The sequence below is a fragment of the Esox lucius genome, chromosome 21, assembly GCF_011004845.1.
Source record: "Esox lucius isolate fEsoLuc1 chromosome 21, fEsoLuc1.pri, whole genome shotgun sequence".
Classification (NCBI taxonomy): domain Eukaryota; kingdom Metazoa; phylum Chordata; class Actinopteri; order Esociformes; family Esocidae; genus Esox; species Esox lucius.
The window spans coordinates 19,928,193-19,952,593 of record NC_047589.1 but is presented as its reverse complement, the minus strand read 5'-3'; the positions used below and the strand labels follow the sequence as shown (position 1 = coordinate 19,952,593).

General features: G+C 41.9%; 1 protein-coding gene across 2 annotated transcripts in view; it reads left to right on the top strand.

The window, feature by feature from the left end:
- LOC105019470 (zinc finger CCHC domain-containing protein 2) overlaps positions 1–24,401 on the top strand; it is a 46,518-nt gene that overhangs the window by 18,043 nt on the left and 4,074 nt on the right. Inside the window, exons 4-12 of one of the 2 annotated variants that reach the window (XM_029116326.2) lie at positions 11,321–11,392; positions 11,731–11,831; positions 16,970–17,073; positions 18,531–18,596; positions 19,284–19,344; positions 20,666–20,798; positions 23,612–23,664; positions 23,931–24,028; positions 24,265–24,381. In XM_029116326.2, coding sequence (XP_028972159.2) covers positions 11,321–11,392; positions 11,731–11,831; positions 16,970–17,073; positions 18,531–18,596; positions 19,284–19,344; positions 20,666–20,798; positions 23,612–23,664; positions 23,931–24,028; positions 24,265–24,381 — 805 coding nt within the window. Of the gene's footprint in view, positions 1–11,320; positions 11,393–11,730; positions 11,832–16,969; positions 17,074–18,530; positions 18,603–19,283; positions 19,345–20,665; positions 20,799–23,611; positions 23,665–23,930; positions 24,029–24,264; positions 24,382–24,401 lie in introns of both variants that reach the window. The other variant, XM_029116325.2, reaches the window with a different exon arrangement.

The window sequence follows — 24,401 nt, the reverse complement described above, 5'->3', positions numbered from 1 at the left end:
GTCAGATTTTTAAAATGTATACAGAGAAGTTTACGTTGATTCATTTGAATATAACTGGGTAACAATGCAGTTGTCTGGAACTTTGTTACTGTGTTGACTGCTGGGCTAATCTGGAGAGACACATCTAATTCGCAACGTCAGGTCTTGCTTTTGTAACTAGAGTCAAGTTTAGAAGGCTGCAATGTGGTTAATGCAGAGGTAATTTTGAAGGTTATAGTAAAACAATTATTTTGATTTTAACAAGATCACTTGGCACTGTTAAAAAGTTGGAGGTCACTTAGAAATATCCTTGTTTTTGAAAGAGAAGCAATTTTTTTTAAAAAATAACATTAAATTGATTAGAAATATTGTATCGACATTGTCAATGTTGTAAATGACTTGTAGCTGGAAACGGCAGATTTTTTATGGAATATCTACACAGGTGTACAGAGGCCCATTAACAGCAACCATCACTCCTGTGTTCGAATGGCATGTTGTGTTTGCTAATCCAAGTTTATCATTTTAAAAGGTGATCATTAGAAAACCCTTTTTCAATTATGTTTGCACAGCTGAAAACTGGTGTGCTGGTTAAAGAACCAATGTAACTGGCTTTCTGTAGACTAGTTGAGTATCTAGCTGTCTCTATTCAGAATAGAAAGATGAGTGGGAGGCTCCGGTGCACAACTGAGCAAGAGGATAAATACATTCGTTTCCAGACGCCTCACAGGTCCTTAACTGGCAGCTTTATTAAATAGTACCTGCAACATATCAGTCTCACGGTGAAGAGGCAACTCTGGGATGCTGGCTTTCTAGGCAGAGTTGCAAAGAAAAAGCCATGTCTCAGACTGGCCAATAAAAAGAAAAGATTAAGGGCAAATGAAGACGCTGGACTGCGGAAGATTGGAAAAAAGTGTTATGGATAGACTACGTTTGAGGTGTTCGGATCACAAAGAAGAACGTTCGTTAGATGCAGACAAAATGAAAAGAGGCTGGAGGAGTGCATGACACCATCTGTCAAGCATGGTGGAGGCAATGGGATGGTCAGATTGTTCTTTGGTGGTGGAAAAGTAGATTTGTACAGGGTTGAAAGGAAGGCGATCACTCCATTTTGCAATGCCATTCCATACCTTGTGGACAGTGTTGGATTTGAGCCAATTTCCTCCTACAACAAAGAAAATGACCAAAGTAACAGCTCCAAACTATGCAAGAACTATTTAGGGAAGAAGCAGTCGGCTTGTGTTCTGTCTATAATGGAGTGGCCTGCACTGTCACTGGATCTCAACCCTATTGAGCTGTTGTGGGAGCAGCTTGACCGTATGGTACATGAGAATGGTACTTGAGTACCCATCAAGCCAATCCTACCTATGGGAGGTGCTTCAGGAAGTGTGGGGTGAAATCTCTTCAGGTTACCACATCAAATTGACAAATACAGGTGCTGGTCATAAAATTAGAATATCATCAAAAAGTTGATTTATTTCAGTAATTCCATTCAAAAAGTGAAACTTGTATATTATATTAATTCATTACACACATACTGATATATTTCAAATGTTTATTTCTTTTAATTGTGATGATTATAACTGACAACTAATGAAAATCCCAAATTCAGTATCTCAGAAAATTTGAATATTACTTAAGACCAATACAAAAAAAATATTTTTTGAAATGTTGGCCAACTGAAAAGTATGAACATGAAAAGTATGAGCTTATACAGCACTCAATACTTAGTTGGGGCTCCTTTTGCCTGAATTACTGCAGCAATGCGGCATGGCATGGAGTCGATCAGTCTGTGGCACTGCTCAGGTGTTATGAGAGCCCAGGTTGCTCTGATAGTGGCCTTCAGCTCTTTTGCATTGTTGGGTCTGGCGTATCGCATCTTCCTCTTCCCAATACCCCATAGATTTTCTATAGGGTTAAGGTCAGGCGAGTTAGCTGGCCAATTAAGAACAGGGATACCATGGTCCTTAAACCAGGTACTGGTAGCTTTGGCACTGTGTCCTGTTGGAAAATGAAATCTGCATCTCCATAAAGTTGGTCAGCAGCAGGAAGCATGAAGTGCTCTAAAACTTCCTGGTAGACGCCTGCGTTGATCTTGGACCTCAGAAAACACAGTGGACCAACACCAGCAGATGACATGGCACCCCAAGCCATCGCTGACTTTGGAAACTTTACACTGGACTTCAAGCAACGTGGATTCTGTGCCTCTCCTCTCTTCCTCCAGACTCTGGGACCTTGATTTCCAAAGGAAATGCAAAATTTACTTTCATCAGAGAACATAACTCAGCAGCAGTCCAGTCCTTTTTGTCTTTAGCCCAGGCGAGACGCTTCTGAAGCTGTGTCTTGTTCAAGAGTGGCTTGACACAAGGAATGCGACAGCTGAAACCCATGTCTTGCATACATCTGTGCGTGGTGGTTCTTGAAGCACTGACTCCAGCTGCAGTCCAGTCTCCCCCACATTTTTGAATGGGTTTTGTTTCACAATCCTCTCCAGGGTGCGGTTAGCCCTATTGCTTGTACACTTTTTTTTTTTCTACCACATCTTTTACTTCCCTTCACCTCTCTATTAATGTGCTTGGACACAGAGCTATGTGAACAGCCAGCCTCTTTAGCTATGACCTTTTGTGTCTTGCCCTCCTTGTGCAAGGTGTCAGTGGTCGTCTTTTGGACAGCTGTCAAGTCAGCAGTCTTCCCCATGATTGTGTTGCCTACAGAACTCGACTGAGAGACCATTTAAAGGCCTTTGCAGGTGTTTTGGGTTAATTAGCTGATTAGAGTGTGGCACCAGGTGTCTTCAATATTGAACCTTTTCACAATATTCTAATTTTCTGAGATACTGAATTTGGGGTTTTCATTAGTTGTCAGTTATAATCATCAAAACTAAAAGAAATACACACTTGAAATATATCAGTTTGTGTGGAATGAATGTATACATTATACAAGTTTCACTTTTTGAATGGAATTACTGAAATAAATCAACTTTTTGATGATATTCTAATTTTATGACCAGCACCTATAGAATGCCAAAGGTCTGCAAGGCTGTAATTGCTACAAATAGAGGAATCTTTGATGGAAACGTTTGAATTACAAATCATTATTTCTAACCTTGTCAATTACCATTATCTGTTTTATTATATTTCCTATTCAAACACATGTCACATGTTTTCGTGGGAAAACAATGAATTGCCCAAGTGACCCCAAACTTTTGAGAGGTTGTGTGAGTTACACAAATACCTGTCAACTGACAGACAATGTAGCTGCCAGCTATGGAACCCCAGGTCTAATGATGCCAATTTCAAACAACAGTCCTGAGCCCTCTATCATAAGTCCCAGTGATGTCTGTCAATATACTTTAAATATCCTCAATATTTGGCTTCATAAATATTTGTGGTCTTATTTTAAAGTACTATGTTGTTATTACAGCCTTTAACCTTAGACAATGTGATTTCTGGCTATTGGTAGAGTGTGTTCTTCCTTTGATTTGTGTCCTAAGACCTAATGATTGTGCTTTGGATGGGATGTTTTTTTAAAGCCTTGGTGAGGGACCAGGACTGTGCACTCAATATGGCACTGGGCCTAAATCCATATTGTGTCTCAGAATGCCTTTTCCATCATGATGAACTGGATAGAAAGGACATGATTCTAGGTCAGCAGTCCTCCCCTGTAGTGGTGTAGGGAAAAATCGATACGGTATAGTATTGTAATTTCTTTCCCCACAACATTGTATGTATACAGTGACACCAATAATAAAATAAATATTATTAATGCCAAGTGTGGATACATTTTGCCATTGCGGGTAGAATGTTTATTTCACGGCTCAATGGCGTGTGGTCACACAATGCTCTGTAAAGTGTTTTTCACTTGCTTTTTTGGAGACATAAAAATACTCTGAATATGCACAGGTTGTGATTTCTAGCTCAAGAAAGCCCTACCATCAATATATTGAGAAAAAAGGTTGTTGTTTTTTCTTCTTCAGACATTGAGTTTAATAGTACAATTCCAGACATGCGCAGCAATAGCATAAACAATGTGTGTACTGTACTGGAGCGGAGCATTGAAAGATTTATTTCCTGTGCAGGATACTTTTTACCTATAGATCTCTTGAGGCGAGTTTGCCCAGGGTATTTACATAGGTTTGTTTCACGTGTGGTGTGTTTTCAATGTCAGTTTGAGTTTAAACTGCTACTGCTAGCAAAGGTCAAATTACTAACAGTAGTCGGGTTCATGCTAGCGAGTGACAGCAGCAGCAAGTGTTGTTGTCTCGGTTACCGCTGAAACCTCATTTCAGGGGCAGCTGAATTTCCAATCTGTGATATTTTGGCATAGAGTACTGTAATAGTCACAAGATTTCTTTGGAAAGAAAGCATCAATGCATCACATTACTTGTTACTAGAAATACTTGTAGATCTTAGCAAACATCACACAAATTTGTCCTATAGTAGCATTATTACATTTTTTAATGAAAATGTTAGTTTCTAAAATGACTTGAGTTATTTATTTTCTACTTGTTGTAGATAACTGCATTTACACCACATCTGAGTAAGATTTCAAAGCAGCCCAAGAGCTCACCTCAGATGTGTTCAGTGAACACTTTATAGTGTTTATCTGCACAAATCACATTTTATATTTGAATTGCACTTTTATTTGAAATTGAGGTAATTTGTGGATTTTTGCTATATTTTTCCTTGTGTATGACGATAATCAGAAAATTAGTAATGAATGACAATTATCGAATCGCAATACTGATTAAATTGCAAAACACAGGATTGTAATATCGTATCGTAACCCAAGTATGAAGAAAATACCGTATTGTGAGGTCAAGGCTTGGCAGGGCAAGGGTATGGTATTTGGTGTGGCTGCTGTTGCCTGGCTATGCCAGTAGAATGTAGCCGGTCAGTGCCCTCCAGATAAGGCAGAACGAATGCGTGCAGTGTGCAGGCACCCATTGTGTCATTGCAAAGTGATTAAATCTGACAGGGCGTTCATCTTCTCAGCCTCACACACACACACACACACCTCTCTGTCCACAATGAGATATTGGCCCTTTGGGAACGACTGCTGACACTGTGTTGGAGGCCTAGTAGAAATTGTATCTGGGTCCTTTCTTAATATGTTAGCTCAACTCTGAGCAGGATAGGTGGAAGCAGCTAGCATGTATCCATTTATACACTAGGAATGCAGGTCCTGTTTCTGGCATCTCCTAGATAAACAGCAGCCTGGTTGTCAACCAATGACTGCAGCTAATAGTAAACTGTAGGGGTGGAATCGATTTTGTAAACTCCTTGATCTTATGTCATCACTCGGAGGCCAACATTAACCATGGCCTGCTGATCTCTGGCCACTAAAAAAACATGTTGGGCTGGTGAGTGTTTTCAGTGATGTCAGCACATTTCAGTTCAACATGCCTGCTCTGTCACAGAATCCAGCTGAAAAGCACTGAAGACAAAAAAGGCATGCTATTTGGTTTCAAGCGTGTTGGTTATTCAGTCTTCATGCATCGGAAGTTAACTTTGAGCCCTGCTTCTTGGGTCATGAGTTTGCATATCCTGGCAGATATTGGGAAAATATGGCATTGATTTAGAAAATTCTGAAAAAAGTATTTTATTTAAGGATAGTGATCATATGAAGCCATTAATAATCACATGGTTGTTTGGCTCCTTTTTAAATCATAATGATGACAGAAGTCATCCAAATGACCCTGATTTGCCCCAAAACACCCAAATAATCCTAACCCTAAACCTGTTTTTATATGGCATGACCTGGAGGCATTTTGCCAAGTCGAATGGGCAGCTATACCACCTGCAAGAATTTGGGGCCTCATAGACAACTGTACTCATAAGACTGCACGCTGTCACTGATTCTAAAGGGGGTAAGATTAGTATTAAGAACTAAGGGTATTAAGAACTAAGGTTATACAGACTTCATTTTTTTCTTTGTTGCCATCTTTTGTTTTATGATTGTGCCATTCTGTTGTAACCTACAGTTGAATGTAAATCCCATAAGAAATAAAATAAGTTTTGCCTGCTCATTAAAGTTTTCTTTACAAATGGTACATATATTACCAATTCTCCAAGGGTATGCACACATTTGAGCACAACTATAAGACAAGGAATGGTCACATTAATGTTGAACAGTTTGTCTGAATGACTTGTCAAAAGGTTTTCCATTCATGTTTGAAAGGCTGTTCTCCGATGGCTTCCACAATAGAGGTGTGTTGACTTTGGTTTGGCACAATAATCTCTGCGAAACCACAAGACGATTTCCTCCCACTGTGATTCTGTGACAAAATCTGTACCGTCTTTATATGCTGTTTCTAACCGATAGGGTGCCGTTCTCGTGGTCTTCCACATTGTTTAATCTAACGTGCCCACATCAGTCCAGTGAGTGAGGGTTCTTCATTGTCAGAATGTGGGTTTTTCTGATTATTCAAGTCGTAATGTGAGCCTGCATGCAAGAACATACTCATGCATCAACAGGAAGGCCGTTGAGTCTGTTTATTGGAAATATTTTTGTCAAGTTTGACATTTGTAAACCTCAAGTGCACTGCAAGTTCACACACTAACATTTGGACACAGCATCTGGAGTCTAGACTCAGTCATGTCCAAGTTCACAAGTATGGTTGACTTTCATTCTTTGGCAACCCCGTATCACTTGTTTTGCCCTTTCTTAGCGAACACGGTCAGCTGAACAGAAGGCTTATGTAAAAAAAAAAAACGTGAACACGCACTTGAGTTGAACCCATCGTCGTAGACCAGAGTGGAGAGTGAGCAGAGCAGGAAAGAGGGGGGACTCCCTCTCAATAAATAGCTGTGGAGAAACAGGTCTGACTCACAGTGGTATCATGTGCGCTAATCTGTAGTTGGCCTCTGCTTGCTTGTAGTTTAGCAGCTCCTTCCCCACCCATCCCTGTTGACTATTGTACCTTCTCTACAGTGTTCTCGCTCCGTTTCTCTTGCTCTCAATCTGCTCATGCGTTTCCCTCTCGCCATATGATTGACAGTGCAATCACAGCCATAACCCCTGGTCCCTCTCCTTAATTACGTGATTGAATCACTTGTGGCTATGAAAGAGGTGCTTGTTTGACCCTCTCTCCTTTTCTCCCCTCCCCCAACACTCCTCCAATCCCTGAAATGGAGCAGATTACCGGATTTACAGGGACTGCCTGACCCCCACCCGCCCCGCCCTCATGTCCTCCCTCTGGCCTGTCTGAAACTAGACGTGGGTCGTTTCCAAGTCGCGGAGGTTTACAGCAAGGTGGAACTTTAAATCCGTCACTCAAAACGTTTAAATGGAGTTCATTTAGATGTTATAATATTAACTATGTAACCATCATGTTATGTTTGAACCTAGTTTTTTAATTCAGTCAAGGTGATCTTACTGAAAATCCGATAATCCGCTCTTGGTCATCGTTGTGGTCATCTTATCAGTTGTGGTTTTCTCACCCGACCCTGTCAATGATCACTCTTATCTCAGTGGTGGTTTTCCACTTCCTAGGCAGCGATCATGGACTGGCTGGGCTGGCACGGGGCTGCTTGTGCCAGGGCAACTGGACTGTTTTATAGGACTGTAAAGGCAACATATAACCTGTTATCAGACCTAATGTGTGATAGTCTTTGTAAGCTATGGGCTTATTTAAATTGCGAGAGAATAAAACACTAGATAGACTTATCTTCGTTAGCGTTATCATTTCCATAGTGTTTGAATTTACGCCGGCGTGTACGAGACGCACCAAGGAGGATTGCTGGGGGATCAATCAAGGGGAAGTGGAGTTACGTCCGCGTGCACTGCACAGGAACCTGATACAGTTCCAACACAATTGTCTTCACATCTGAAAAACTCAGAGGGGCTCAAGCTATTGCTTAAAATATTTCCGAAACGACTGGGCTTATAAAAACACGTTATTTGAAAAGCTGAACTCTCCTGGAGTCTCTCCAACCACTGATTGATTGATATCTTGAAGTTCTGTGATTTTCTGTGTGATGAAATATGTTGCACATGTGCAAATTCCCTGTAGTATTTACATTAACGTACCATTCATATTGTTCTCACATCCTTGGAAAAAGGTCTGTCCGTCTTTATCTCTAAGTCCTGGGAATAACTGTTAAATGGCTGGAAATGGTTCTGTTAATTTGGATGCATATTGGAAAACATTCAGCAATATTTTGCAACAGTAAAACAGCATTCGAGTCTTATACCTAATAAACATGACCCAGTATGGAACATTGCTTTCTGAATCTCTTTCATTTCTTCTAATAAACTAGTAATCAGATTTTATTTATCAGGTTTTATGTTTCGTTCCCATAAACATCTTGAGGGCTCTAGATGTTTTCTGTTTGATTGGTTCCCAGATTAGATTACATTAGTATTTCTTTATTTTAGTAAACATTGACATATTTGTTATAGGAGACCTTTGATTTCAGAAACAATAAACATAATGTCCGAATGTTTCAAATCCCATCTATGTTAACATTATCATAATTACTACATTTCACTGGACAACAAATTAAAATGCTGCGATTTATAAACATTGCGGTCTATCTCTCTAACACCCCCCCCACCCCAACTTTCTCCTCCCTTTCTCTCCGTCCAACCCCCTCCATCCGTTCTATTTCCTCTCCAGGGGCTCTGTTCATTTTTCCGTCTCAGTGAATTTTCACTCTCTCTTTTCCGTTAGTTGTGTGGCCCTGGTGTATGCTCCATGGTTGTAGCACAGGGTCCAGTTTTTCAAAGGTCAACTGTCAGCAGTCTGGGTCTCCTTGGGCCCTGAATGGTTCAGTTGGTAAAGCCAATATTATGGGTTCAATTCCCAAAGCCACCCACTGTAAAATGAAGGCACTTAAGTTTATTAATTTTTCATTTTTATTGTTTCTCATTCAAGTGTGTAAAGTGCTGAAATACATAATATTGACTTGACTCAATTTGACTAGTGTTAGCGTTAGCTTATTTATTTGTACATTGACTAGTGTTGGCACTATACTATTTATTGTTGTTTCAGTGTCAGTGCTAACATGGCTGCCAAGTCATTCTTTGATGTGAAGCTGACTGGAGCTTCGCAGAAGATTTTATAACCTCAATAAACAATCTCCATAGTTCTTTGCCCAAGAGTATTCAAACCATAGGGCTTTAAACTGCACTATAAATTACGTTTAGCCCACTTAACTGTGTTTTGGCTTGTAGAATTGTTAGGTTGATGGAGTAGTAAACAGTGCTTCAGTGTTTTGAAACCTATGAGCCAGAATTTGCCTAGAATGTCCGAGCTTCAACTGAAGCTTTGCTGGAATTATTTTATTCTAGTATTTGTTTTTTTTCTATAGAATTTTTATTTGTAAAACACGTCGAATTGCTTCTTTGTATGAAATGTGCTGAATAAATACTCTTGCTTGCTTGAACAAAATAGCCATTGTAAATTATAAGGATTTTGAGAAAGTGTGTGAAATAAATAGTTTTTTACTAAATGTTGTTTGTTAATTAAACCTTGCATGAGAAAATCAATGCAAATGTGTTCTCCTTTTCTAATGGCTCCTAAAGTCAATTCAGTTGCTGCCTGACTCATAATGTCCTTGTCAGGACACTCTGAATGTGGAGATCAGGCATTGCTAAGGTTTTGTGCTTTACCAGTTGCTTATAAGGCCTATTTTATTTAGAGAAATGTCCCCGGCACTTCACTTGTACTGTAGCCGCCACCGGTCTGCGAGTGTTTACAAAATGACCACAGATGTTGTTTTTGGGGCGGGGAGGAAGGAGGAGCCAGAGTGCTAATGCTACACAGTGAGGATTGCCAGACTGCCATTGTGAGTCATTCCCCTCATGTTCATCCTGAACCACCTTGGTTGGTGCTGTATCACTAGTGGATTCTCTTGTAATAGGTCTCTGTTCCTCATACTCCCTTGTCTCCTAACTGATGGATGTGATTTTACTGCCTATATTCCTAGAGCAATCAGGGGTTCAATCCTAGATCAGTCCCTATTTCAAGGTTATTCACAGGGACGCCAGACATTTTCTGCATGTGATTACTCTCGCTGAGGGCTTAAATAATGGAAATGCCTTGTGTGTGACACCACTGATCTCCATCAAATTCATACATTTCTGCTTTTTCTATATTTTTCTCAGCCTTTTCCCCTAACTTTTCAGGCATGGCATATCTCATTTGACTAGATTTTGTAAATATGTTTTTCCATCACATCAGAAAAGAATGATGACTGCATCATCTCTGCGTGGAATAAACTCATCAAATCTTATTAAAAAAATGGCTTTCTGTTTATCTAAAAACTCAGACATCACAGGAGGGACCCGTGCTGATGACTGAATATATTTGTATCAAATCAAAAGTACCTACACACTTTTATAGAAAAGCAGTCCTTTATCTCTCCCTTGAAGTGCCAAAATAATTAAATTCAAGAGATTTGGAAAATGTCAGTCAAAAAAGAATTTAGCTACAAACTCCTAAAAGCATTTCCGCTTCATGTGTTTGGTTTTCTTGTGGTGACAATTGCCTAAAAAAGAAGCGTCTCTTTGGCGTCCTGCACACATAGAGAACATTACTCTTGCATAGCCACCCAAAAATAATACTGAGAACTTTACTCTTGCATAGCCACCCAAAAATAATAGGATCTAGTTATTGATTAGATCAATTATAGATAACCATAAATGAGTCTATTGTGTTTTTAATTGTTTAATACGTTTGACACAGTGCACTGGTGTATCAGGCAGGGCAAACAGCCCATGGGGGGCAAGCAGACGGTCCCCTTGTAGCACCTCTGAATTCATGTGACTTGTATGTTGAGTGATATTGATTTGCAGCATTTCAATGAGCGAAACTATAGGAAAACACACGTTTTGCCCCTTAACCTCAGATTTCTGTAGATCCCATTATCGTTCAGAATAAATCAAACGGTCATTCTAAATATATAAATGTCCAGATTTGGCCCACACATCAGATGTGTATAGCCCTGGCCTATATATTCATTAGTCTTTAATGACCCAGTCACATCCTGTTGGCACCATCTAACATCAATTTACATAGCTGTTGAGGAAAAGTCCCCAAAACTCTCCCACAAATACAATTTTGAGTCCAAGTTATGAGATTGAAAAAACAGCAGGGCTTTACAAATAAACATAGGCTTTCATGAGGATTTCATCAAACCAAACTGCTTTCATGCCGTCTTGTTGATGCACCACTGTGACATTGTTTATTGTTGATGGTAGATGTATGTTTTCTAGGGAAAACGTTGATGTGACTGATTCCTGTCCCATACCCAATGCTTCTAAATGCTCTGTGAATGTCTGGCAGCTTTAATTGACATCTCTTGGATTATAAATAACAATAGTGTATTTTCTGTTCCAGGTGAAGTGGTCTGACTGTTCATCCAGCCTTGTCACTAAAACACACCTTGAACTGGAGAACTTCTTGTTGAAGGTATATCATTACTAACTATATTTATAGTGACTTTGGATGCCTTGAAAAGTGCATATTCTTTATGCTCATTAGTATTCTATTTTATGATAATTATTATTAATATCCGTATGCACAGCTACATCAACTGTACTTTTAAGCTGTAAAGAAAAATGGCGAACCTTGCATACTGTACCACACACACACACAGATGTATGAGTATGAGTAATAAATAGTAGTCAATCATTAATGACCCTTATTTAACTCTTGACCTCTTACTGTTGTTGAAAGTATTTGTTTGAGCAGTACTGTACAATTCGTCAAACCTTGACTCCCTTTTCCCTCTACGATTGTTCTGGCAGCTTCCAAAGGAACAGTCCACGGAGTCATTTGAGAAGGGCCTCCTTCGGCTACTCAACCAAGGAGAGTCTTATGAGAGCAGGGAGGTGGAGAGAAACCTCAAGTGAGTGCTTTTTATAGAGTTCCAATATCTTGACACATGACCACGGTTGACCAACTCTCATACAGAAATGACTTTTTAAACTTTTTAAACAGATCTCTCATGTCAGTTGGGTTTGCCAGCCTTCCTATCTCGTGTGAAGTGACTTTACTTTTTTACCACATCAGAGAGTAGGCACAAAATATGGAGTTGGAAAGGTGTGAGAAGAGTTGGCCAGGAAGATTCTGGGATTGAAGCCTGGTTTATAATTGATGAATGTTTTTTTTTTTTTTCATGCAATTAATCTTCATGCAATACTCCACATTTTTTTCTATATTTGAACCAATTTATTGGGAAAAAAACAGATCTCACCAACGTACTCACAAAAGTGAGTACACCCCTCACATTTTTGCAAATATTTGGTAATACCTTTTCATGTGACAACACTGAAGAAATGACACTTTGCTACAATGTAAAGTTGTGAGTGTACAGCTTGTATAACAGTGTACATTTGCTGTCCCCTCAAAATAGCTCAGCACACAGCCATTAATGTCTAAACCACTAGTAACAAAAGTGAGTACATCCCTAAGTAAAAATGACAAATTGGGCCCAATTAGACATTTTCCCTCCCCGGTGTCATGCGACTTAGTGTTATAAGGTCTTAGGTGTGAATGGGGAGCAGGTGTGTTACATTTGGTGTTATCGCTCTCACACTCCCTCATAATGGTCACTGGAAGTTCAACATGGCACCTCATGGCAAAGAATTCTCTGAGGATCTGAAAAAAGAATTTTTGCTCTACATTAAGATGGCCTAGGTTATAAACTCGCCATGGTTGACCAAAGAAGTTGAGTGCACGTGCTCAGCATCATATCCAGAGATTGTCTTTGGGAAATAAACATATGAGTGATGCCAGCATTGCGGCACAGGTTGAAGGGGTGGGGGGTCAGCCTGTCAGTGCTCAGACCATACGCCGCACACTGCAAGATGATGCTCAAGAAAGCCTGCAAACAGTTTGCTGAAGACAAGCAGACTGAGGACAAGGATTACTGGAATCATGTCCTGTGGTCTGATGAGACCAAGATAAACTTATTTGGTTCAGATGGTGTCAAGCATGTGTTGCGGCAACCAGGTGAGGAGTACAAAGACAAGTGTGTCTTGCCTACAGTCAAGCATGGTGGTTGCAGTGTCATGGTCTGGGGCTGCATGAGTGCTGCCGGCACTGGGGAGCTACAGTTCATTGAGTGGACCATGAATTCCAACATGTACTGTGACATACTGAAGCAGAGCATGATCCCCTCCCTTCGGAGCCTGGGCTGCAGGGCAGTATTCCAAGATAACGACCCCAAACACACCTCCAAGACGACCACTGCCTTGCTAAGAAGCTGAGGGTAAAGGTGATGCACTGGCCACGCATGTCTCCAGACCTAAACCATATTGAGCATCTGTGGGGCATCCTCAAACAGAAGGTGGAGGAGCGCACGGTTTCTAACATCCACCAGCCCTGTGATGTCGTCATGGAGGAGTGGAAGAGAATTCCAGTGGCAACCTGTGAAGCTCTGGTGAACTCCATGCCCAAGAGGGTTAAGGCAGTGCTGGAAAATGATGGTGGCCACAAAAAATATTGACACTTTGGGCCCAATTTGGATATTTTCACTTAGGGGTGTACTCACTTTTGTTGCCAGCAGTTTAGACATTAATGGCTGTGTGTTGTGTTATTTTGAGGGGATAGCAAATGTACACTGTTATACAAGCTGTACACTCACTACTTTACATTGTAGCAAAGTGTCATTTCTTCAGTGTTGTCACATGAACAGATATTATCAAATATTTCCAAAAATGTGAGGGGTGTACTCACTTGTGAGATAATGTAATTATTCAGACTTCAATACTTTGCTGAAGCACTTTTGGCAGCTGTCACAGTCTTCTTGGCTATGCCTTTCCTCCTATTAGATCTTCTAAAGCTCTATCAGAATGAGTGGCGTTTGTCGTTGAACTGCAACCCTCAGGTCTCCCCACAATCGGGTTTGAGTCCAGGCTTTGGGTGGGCCACTTAAGGACATTCGCAGCTACTCCGGCATTGCTTTGGCAGTGCGTTCTGAATCAAGTTTGCTTCACAAACCTTTCTGTGTTTTGCTTTATTCATCCTTCCTTCAATTCTGACCTGTCTCCCAGGCCCCTTAGCATGATCTTCCCACCACCATGTTTCACCGCAGGGATAGTTTTAGCCAGGTGATGAGCGGTACCATGTTTTTGGCAGACCTAGTACTTGGGTATTCAGAGCTAATAGTTTGATGTTTGTCTCATCAGACCAAAGACCATGTTTTTCCTTTGAGGTTCCATTTCCTTGAGGTTCCATTTGTCAAACTCAAGGCAGCATGTCATACTACTATGTCATTTCACTCAGGACTGGCTTCCTTCTAGCCACTCGACCAAAAAGTGTTAAAGAAATTATCCCATCTTCTGGCAAGTTATCCCATCTCTGCAGAGAAACTCTAAAGTTCTGTGGCCATAGGGAACTTGGTCACCTCCCATACCCATGGCCCTTTTTGCCTGGTTACATAGTTTGTCCCGACAAAAAGCTCTAGTGGTCTTTGTGGTTCAAAACGTTGTTTGTTTCAGAATCATGCCGCCCACTGTGCTCCTGGGAACTTTTGGTGCTTTAGCATTTTTTTTATAATCTTTCCCAGATCCTAGTCTCAACACAATCTCGGAGTTCATAGGGCTTCATGGCTTGGTTTTGGTTTGACATACCCTGTAAAGTGTGGGACCATTTATAGACAGGTTAATCTCAAGGTTGACCAATGGATACAGGATCAATCTGAGCTTATTTTGATTAGATTTTTGAGTGTCATGGCAAAGGTTTTGAATAATTATGTACAGATTAATTTTTTTAACATATTGGCGCCAGTTTAAATAAATTAGTTATTGTGCGTAGATTGATCGCAACCTTTATTATCAGTTATGAATCATAGTTTCTTGTGACTTTCTTAAGACCATTTGTGGGTTTCTCATTTTTAAGTCTCCAGCAGTGACCAAGGAAATGTCCCCTAATTGTTCCCTGATTTAGATGTCATTATACTGCTTGAACTACTTTGTTTTCTCACTTATGTGGGAGGAATGCACGCTGACTAGTGTCCATTACCTTTCAGACCAAATCCCTTAACACTAAGCAGAAGCTTACAGTATCCACTGTGTTTATAGTCCACAGGCATACCATACTGTATCATTGTACACAGCTCACTGTTTTGGTTACAGTGAGGTGCAGTTTTGTTTTGTGAAGGCAACAACGCCCCCTCTTGGAGACCAGCTATAGTTTCGTTTTTCCAAAAGTGAAACCGTAGAAGGCTAATAACTCAGCTGATTTGAAACTAGTGTTGCTTGTTTATTGTTATGACATGTTTGTCTCTTATGACATGTAAGTCTATTCAATGGTCATTCCAAGATTTTACATTAACTTAATGCTTAAGCTACTCTAATTCCTGGTCATATAGGTAATGCAATGTTTAGTTGATAAAATAAAGACACGTGTGTATCTAATGAGAGAGGTGTTGACAGACTCACACAAGACATGGATTTAAAATCCAAAGGGTAGGGTCACTCCTGGTCAGTCTCCTGGTTAAGGCTATTGCTTCCTGTTGCCGGGCATCATATGCAGTCACAAGCACTCCTGTGTCCAATATTAATATTAGGAAATGTTCAGTGGAATACATACACCCCTCGGACTGCATTTAGACATCACATCACAGACACTTTACCTATGAAACAGAATCCATTGTTGGAAATTTGCTGACGGCAGGGTTTATTAGTGGTCAAGAACATTGGGCCAGTTAATAAAAGGTTTACTTGCCGATAAGGTGAAAAATAAACGTCCCTGAGCAAGATAAATAACCTCAATCACTCCCAGGTCGTTCTGTAAATAACAATCTGTTCTTAGCATACTTTGATGTTAAGTAAACCAACATTATGTTATGTAATGAACTTTCCAGTATATGGTATTGGCACAGTTTCAGGGGATAGCTAACAGTGGATTGACACTAGTGAATGTTTAATGTGAATGTGCTATGATGCAGTGTCTTTGAAAGTAGGAAAATATATGTTTCGTGTTGGCATTCAGGAACTCAACGTGTTGCACTTTTGCATTTTATCTCTAGCTGTCTGGTGGTAGATTACCTTTCAGAGAAGTTGCATAGCAACAAGCTATGCGCCTAAGTTTTTAGCCAAGGTAAGGTGTGGATCATCAGGAATGAAATGGATCCTGGTGGAAACAACCAAGTCTGTATCCATAAAATCTCACGAGTAGAAGCGCTGATCTGTCATCTTAGCCATTATATTGCAGTAGAGGAGAAATACGAAGATGTTGTGATGGCATTTTGTACTTTGAAGTTAAACAATTCCTTATTCATTATGATCTAAAGGGCAAAACTGATCCTAAATGAGCAGTTTACACAAAAACTTTATGAATGCTAGCCTAGAGCTTCCAGCCTCTGTCAACAGGGACGGTCAGACCTCATCAGATTACCTGGTGCAGTATCACTACATGGCAGTGGTAATTTTATGTAATAAATGTACCATCAGCTAATTGAGTGAAAACCCCTCCAAACCAATGGCATTTCCTAACAGGTCGTGTCAGCGGAGAGCTTTGGATAAACAGTTGTAATGTTGCCCCCTGCTGGCTGAGTTGACCTGTTTTACGTTTCGTTTTGGAGACATTTCTGCTGATGATTCATTTGTTGCAGGACGAAATCACTTCCTTCTGGTTGTTACTGTAAAGCTAACTTTTTCCAGGTGATCTGATGAGATCAGCTATAATGTAGCATTTTAGCTTGTGTTGCTGTGTCCAGTGCTTTGACTGGAGCGTTCAGCTCTGGGCCTTTACTTGTCTTCGATTTATTTTTAGACCTTATAGGTTCCCTCCGGTTACATGATCATTGAAATGACCAAGCTCCTCTGAAATTCCATAGTTTTTTTTAGGACTTATATCACCTTGTCTACAAGTAACTTAATACCTCCTCAGCCATGCCAATCCCAATCAAAATGAGGTTTAGTGCAGCAGGTTGTTTGGGGCAAGGGGTCAACTGCTCTTTGGTTTAATAACCTAAAATCTAATTTAAAACTAATAGTAAATATAGTAACTGATTTCTTTGTTTTTTTTTCTCGCCAGGGAAACGTTTCTTTTGGCTCCGCAGGCTTTCAGAAAGACAACAAAGGTCTGTGGCTTCTTCCAGTGTGACTCCTCTTCTTCTTCCAACCCCAGCGGCAGCAGATGTAAGTTGTGCGTGTGCGTGTCCGTGTGGTAGCCTTCGTCAGGGGTTAGTTTCCACGTCAGCAGTAACCTTCCCCACACCCCTAGCATCATCAGGTCAAGCGATGACTACAGGGAGTCGTCCAGGGCCATGCATGGATCGTGCTATATGGATCATGATATACTAGCTGTCTACTTCAACGCATGTTCCTGTGGTTAGCCCCATGGAGTGTAGGGTCTGGCAGGCGGATAGCAGGCTAACAGGCGGACGCTCACACACATTTACCCATCTCTCCAAACTCATGTCCCTCCATGCAACACATTTCTACATTCACATTTAAGTAACGCTCGTATATGTGTGAAACATTCATGGACCCACCGAATTTCTTACAACCCACTTCAGTTCCCGTTTGGTTAATCCTGTAAGTGGCAGCCTCTTTCCCCGCTGGTCTGACCTTTTAAATGCTGTCCCCTAATGGCGTTTTCTAAACATCCTTTGAGCTGCCACATCTTTTATAAAAATTGATAGATAAGCACGCCTTCCACGACTCAAATGAAATTCTCCTCCATTTCATGCCCTGGAAGCAAGGCCGAAGGGGAAACGAGGAGGAATTTGATCTGTTCTAATAAAACGGCTCAGTGACTCTCAGGCTTTATTACCTGGAGACGTAGCAGAGGGTCACAGCCAGAAAGCTAGCGCCATGGGTGGATGGATGGAAGATGAGGTGGAGGATGACATGGATGGACAGAGGGAGGGGAAAAGGGGAGGGTGGAGGTATTCGTAGACCATTGGCCAACCCCCCCCCCCAAAAAAAAGGTGTCAATTAGTTGGCTATTCCTGTCTCCAGGAACGATCATAGTACCTGAGACAGTTTGTCAAGTCGAACTGTTATGAAATCATCGCTTATGAAGGACAGAAATGGCATACGTGAATAATAACGTGATTATTATTGTAACGGCTTAGCCAAGCAGCAGGCTGCCCCACACCTCCTGTTTAGTGTCATCAGACTGGTTTCCTGACAGATAGGTAACAGGGTGGTGGTTGACAGCTCAGGGGCTCATGGGTAAAATGAGTGCCTATTAAGAAGACAACAACTGCTGTACCACAACTGTAATATGTAAATAATGTTCAGAATAGAACTCGCTGGGCCAGAGGTACACAGTGAGGCTCAACACATCAGCGCTCCAGATCTCCGACATAAATGTGGAAATAGGTCTTGTTCATCGAAATAGAACTGTCATAGTGTAAAACAATGCTTCAAGCCACTATCTGTCATGCCCTCTGGGTTCTCCTGGGAGGAGTGTCCATGTCACAGCTGAGTGAGCCACACCTGAGTGCTCACAAAGGGCCAGATGGTAATGGTAGCAGCTTAGACCAGATGCTACCAGACTATGTTACTATGAAAGAGGTCCGTTCACATTACGTGGATACCCGTTTTCCACTCAGCAATTCAGAGAGTGAATGTGTCCACCCCTCCAGATACCCCTGGGCCCCTGGTGAAACCCTCCAAGTTGGACTGTTCTGAGGCATCGAGCCAGGAGGAAGGTGTGTGTGAGTACCCCCCTCCCCCCTCAAAAGAACTTCATCCTGCCTTAACCTCGTACTCCCTCATTCCACTAAGTAGCATAACCTGCCAGCTACCTCGCGTGAACCAGGAATATAGGCCACTTGCACTCGTCACATACTTGCCATTTTTCTGTTTACGGTGATTTAGGGTTCTTTTTCTTTCCTCCCACAGACAAATGCACGTGATTCTTTTTCAGGCTCTGCAGGGCAGGAAGTGCTACGCTGCCACTTTTTAATGGCTCCACAGGCTTAGTGATACTAGGCCCTATTGTACTGTTGCACAGCTCCTTTTCTCTCAGAGAGCAGCTTTGGGACCAGGTTAACACCAATACAGTCCGTACAGCAACAACAGGCTGCCTAGATCTTATGTCACGGGCCGGCAAATATAACAGGGGTGAGGAAACCTTCCCCGGGGAGCCGCCATAAAATGGCTACGTTGCGGTGTGTGCACGTGCGCACGCTCTCCTGTGATATTCAGTGCAAGCTGTAACTGCAGGCTCGGCTAAACCAGTTAACATCCTGTTACTGTAATGAATAACGGCATTGAAACGCCTGTTGCTACTAAGCAGAGTCCGTGCGAACCATTGCATTTGGAAGGGTTGATTGAGTTCTGTGGTTCCTGGTAAATCCGTTTGGTGCGTTCATTCCTGCCTCTGTCCCCTTCAGATTTGGAGCCGTACGTTCAAGGGCATCGGAGGAAACATGGCAGCAGAAGCCCCAGCCTTTGGTAAGCAACGCTTTGTTCCGTGGTACCTATAGGGGCTGTACTAGGCGGGAGTCTTCCTTCCAACCTAACGATTAGGGTTTGGAAAGGAGGGCATCGAGTAAACGAGTCGTACCTCTGTCGCTACGCGTGACTCATTCCCATTTTGGTCATGCTAGCGGATGCTCTCTAATGAGTGCCCGATGGATGTCTTTTTTCCCCCCCGGCTGTGTTTCATAACCCGCCCACTGTTTTTGCTGTACAAGTTATGTCTAGGGATCTTAGGCATACCTACGTGGTCTGTAACGTCAGTGAATCCTGTGCATCTATTTAAAAACAATCTGCTAATGTGTCAAGGAGTTGAATGCATGTACCCAGGAGAAGGCAGTTTATGGTCTCGCTCCATTTTGACTCCCTTGGGTTGAAGAGGCCAGGAGTTGAATGCATGTACCCAGGTGAAGGCCATTTAGGGCCTCGCTCCATTTTGACTCCCTTGGGTTGAAGAGGCCAGGAGTTGCATTTTCAGGTGGCGACACCAAATACATATTAAGATCAACAGTCTAGAAACCAAGCCGATAAAGAGGCTTATAACCTTCTTGATCCCTATTTGGCTGCTTCATGCCGAATACCTGCGCCTGATATGTTCATCGCTCCGTCCTGCCATGGCACAGCACTCCACTTGGTTGATGCTGCCACCTATAGGATGGATTGTAAAACTGTTTCATAGGTTGTGTTTACCACAGTTTTAAACTGCAATTTGTCCATGAATTTGATTGTATATAAATGCTAACGTTGCACATTTTGGCAGAGACTTTGTCGGTCGCATAATATGAGAGTCCTACCTTAAGTAGTCCCAGGTGGCCAGGCGGGCCTATCACTTTCACTTAACCAACTTTTCTGACATATGAGCACAGCAGACTAACTTACGGATTGCAAAATAATACACACATTATAAATACTGTTGTTGTGCAGTGTGTGCACCGTTTTTAGCAGTATGTGCTAACTGAGGAAATTAGAGACTTGAATGGTCAAACAGCAATTTTTATGCATTGAAGGCAGCCACAATTTCAATATAGTCAAGTGGGTGGAACAATTTGTATTAGCTAATCCTTGGCATCAAGTCAATCCAGGAGTGTCGTGAAGGATGAAGTTGGCAGACCCACCCACTTGACTACATTAAAATGGAGGAAGCGTTCAGTGACCATAAAATGCCCGATGTACTTACAGACACATATATGGACGTGAGCTGTAAGCTTCTCTATTGTGCTGACACTAACCTTCACACAGCGTTACATGGCAAAGGCACACAGATGATTACCATGTACATCTTGCTTTTCCCCCACAGCATTCCCAATGCCAAAAGTTCCCAGGGGGAGAAGAGTCGGAGGGGGCCTCACAGCTCTGAGCACAACGGCCTGCCTGACTGGAGGAGAAAGAGTTGCACGCTCAAACCCAACCAGGACGCCTCCACAGAGCTGGTGAGACACACAGAACCAGGCTGCGTCCCAGATGATACCCTATTCACTCATTCAGACTAGGGAACAAGAAAACACTACCAGGTGCCAGTTGGGATGATACCCAACTCTCACAACAGACTTAAAAATGTGCAGTTAATTAACGCTAACCAATCAGGGAGTTGTTATTCTGGTTATTTTGCGTTCTGTGTATTGCCGTGCTTTCTTATTGGTTGTTTTTGGTGTTGACGTCTTCAGGCGCCTGTGTGTTAAACAGAGTCGGGATGAGTTCATTTAGAGGAGGGAGAAGTTACGTTTTAAGATGGCTGACACATTGCTCCATTCCGCCCCTGTGACCACTGTGTCATTGACCAAATAAGGGCAGATGCTTTATTGTATAAACAGTGTGTGGGCGGGTGCGTAAGAGAAAGGGAGCCAGTTGCAGCAGAGGCCAAGGGATTCTTCTCCGTTAGTCAGGATAACTTCCTTCCTTAGCCTGGACGTTAACGAGACCGGACATGTTGTTTGCTAAATTAATTAACACATACATGTTGTTTAATCAGTTTATCCAAACCAGTCGAAAGTGTCAACGACGTGCTACAATTCCCATCTGTCCAAAATACTGGGTCGCTGAAAGAGGAACAAGGAGACATTCAATTCTAAGTTCCTAAACACTTTGTATTGGTTTTCCCCTTAGTGATACGCAGTAGAAACACGCATGCTATTGTAAGTCCGAGCTCTTCAAAGGTCCAACTCAAAAATGGACTATGTACTGTCCACTATTTTAATATGCATTTTCCAACCGGTCCCTAAATATAGCTTGTTAGAATAGTGTTTTTATTTTTATCTGGCCTGCATGTCATTTAGTCAGCATGTTAGTCCCTAACGCCTGACAGATCGTAGCATGCTGGGAAAGGTGTGTTTAGTATTAACCAACCACATCATGTGATAAAGAAATTTGTCAGTTGATGTGGTCGATGACACGGCACACAATCATTGGCTGCTCCGTGGCCTCGCTGTGGACTGCTCCCTGTCGGTTTAGTCAGCTGACCCAGCACATTCTTCACACATTATCTCCCAACGGCGCCTCTACAGTTTGAGCTCGTCCATTCAGTGAGCATCATACGCCCAAGAGTTACTGACACAATACACATGGGTTTTTCCTTGAGTTACTTGCGGCCGTCCCACATGCTTTAAAGAAGTGTTAACTACTTTCAAATCTGTTCCTGCTTTTGTGTTTGTGGTTTAACAATGTATCAGTATGTGTTGACGCACCGATTCGCGAGGCAATGATGAATTTGCACTTATGCTATTTGAAGTCGATTTACATTGTGGATTTGTTGTTAAAGTGGAGCACAGGTGTCAAACCGATTCCACAGAGGTCCTGGTGCTTTTTGTTTATACCTTCCAATTGGTTCACCCACAATTGGTGCCCCAGAGACACACCAGCACCTCTGTGTCAATGACTGGTATTTTGACACCTAGTCTCTCTTCTCTTCCCCGAAGCTGGGCTTGATTTGCACGCCCAAAAGTCATCAGATTTTCGTTCACTCCAAGTCAAGGGTTTGTGACAGGGTGGGTGTGTGCCGGTTTATCAGAACCTAAGGATGTTTCTTAGCATCCGGGGCAGGTTTTGTGTCATACCGTACGGCACCGTCTCAAATGGTACCATATCTCAGCGACAACTGACGTGCGCCGCTGCATTGAATGTTTGCGAAGTGGTATACAGTTTCATATTACTGCCAAGTCAAAGGGTTACTCCCCTAATGTACAGAATGTACAATGCTAGTGTTATCAATGACAGCCTCCCCCAACCCACACACAATCACTGTGGCTCTGTGTCAGAGTCCATCACAGTCTCATTCATGTGCCCTCTTCATGTGACAGGGGTTGTGTAACATTTAACAATGACCCACGTGCCCTGGAGTTCAGTCTGTGAAATAGTACCAGCCCTTTGGACCGTTTGAGGTTTTGTATAGAGGGTGTGCTACCTGATTGTGTAAAGGAAATTACATAATGTGGTTCAAACTATATTTTATCTTAAAAAATTTGCATTTATGTAGTAAGATTGGTCAGCTCATCTTCCTCTAGACTGCTGATTGGCCAGCTCGGACACCTCCTGAAGAGGATGTCATCATCTGGAGTATTTTTTTAAACAGTCTGTTTGAGGTGGGGGGTTCAAAGTTTTTCTTCTTTTTACCATAAGTGACAAGACAGCACAAATATGTTGACCGACTATCTTTTAAGTTTGAGATTTTTCTGCTGCGCCTCACAAAAGAACTATTTTTACAATATGAATGAACCATAGAGAGTGATAGAGCCCTTGGCAAAGTTTTTTTGGGCATCATCTGTTTTAACTAGTCCAGCCAACTGTATTGTATGATCTTTCCTAATGATCCAGTTGGAGTAATCACGGCCAACTGAGGTTATTCAAAGACCTCAGTCAGTTATGGACGAAATGGGCATTCCCCAATGACCAACTCGGTTATCTGAGCTATCTGCAAGTCCCACCCAGTTGACTACATTAATATGCTGGATGTTTTGGATGGTGATGCTGTCTATGATTTGTCAGAGAGATGTCCTCTAACCATTTCTATCCTCTACTGTTCTATTGTAAAGATGGGGTCAAATATTTTAAACTGAAACTTTGTACAGTTGGGATAGCTTATACATTGCTAAATAAATAATCTGAATTTCAGTTTTTGTGTTCTGTCATTTATAAAATACACACACACACGTGTGAACAAAAATTAACAAAGGAGAAATAGAGAATTGTGCAATGTGGCCAGTGTACCATGGAATGTTCCTTTTCCTGACCTTGTTCTCTCTATCCGCAGTGTCAGGGCCGAGAGAAGAGAAGCAGTCACCCTGTCGCTCTTGAACCCAACAGGTAATCACTGACCATGCTCCAGCTGGAAGCCTACTTTCTATACAGTAAACCGGGCCAGGGTTTGGTTTGGACCGTAAAGAGTGTCATTGGTGTCCTATATCAATATTCCCTCTGCTCGTCATGGTTAACAATAAGAGCATTTGGCAGCAAGACATTTAAGTCACTCAGGGAGCATTAAGGCTCGGGTCAAATGTAGTGTACCATGTAGTGTTTAGGGTGCATCGGTGACTTTAAATCAGCCCCTTTCCGGTCTTCCTGTTTTCTAGGGAAAAGGGGAAAAAGGGAGGGGGAAAAGAAGTCTACCTGACCAATGGGAGCATGGTCCCACAAGGTTCTCGGGGAGTGTTGCAGTCAACAGGAAAAGGTCGGTATTGATGAAGGATCGTTTTCAGTTACAGCCATCCAATACTAATCCAATCACAATCACATGCTGTCTGGGGAAGTGTCTTCTCACGTCTTTCAGGTTTAGAAGAATTTGAGTTTACTTGTTTTAACCAATATTTAGGAATGTTGTTAAAGTTAATATAATAAATGCTAATATATGCCTTCAAATCTGTAAATGAATAAAAAACCAATGTAACATATTTATGTTGGTTGTAGACGCAAGCTCCTGTCAGGACGTGTATGGAGACACCTCGTCTGAGAGCTACAGCTCCCCCTCCAGCCCTCACCACCACGGACCTGAGAGCCTCGACAGCGAGGATGAGAAGGACAAAGGTAGCACGCATACACAGACT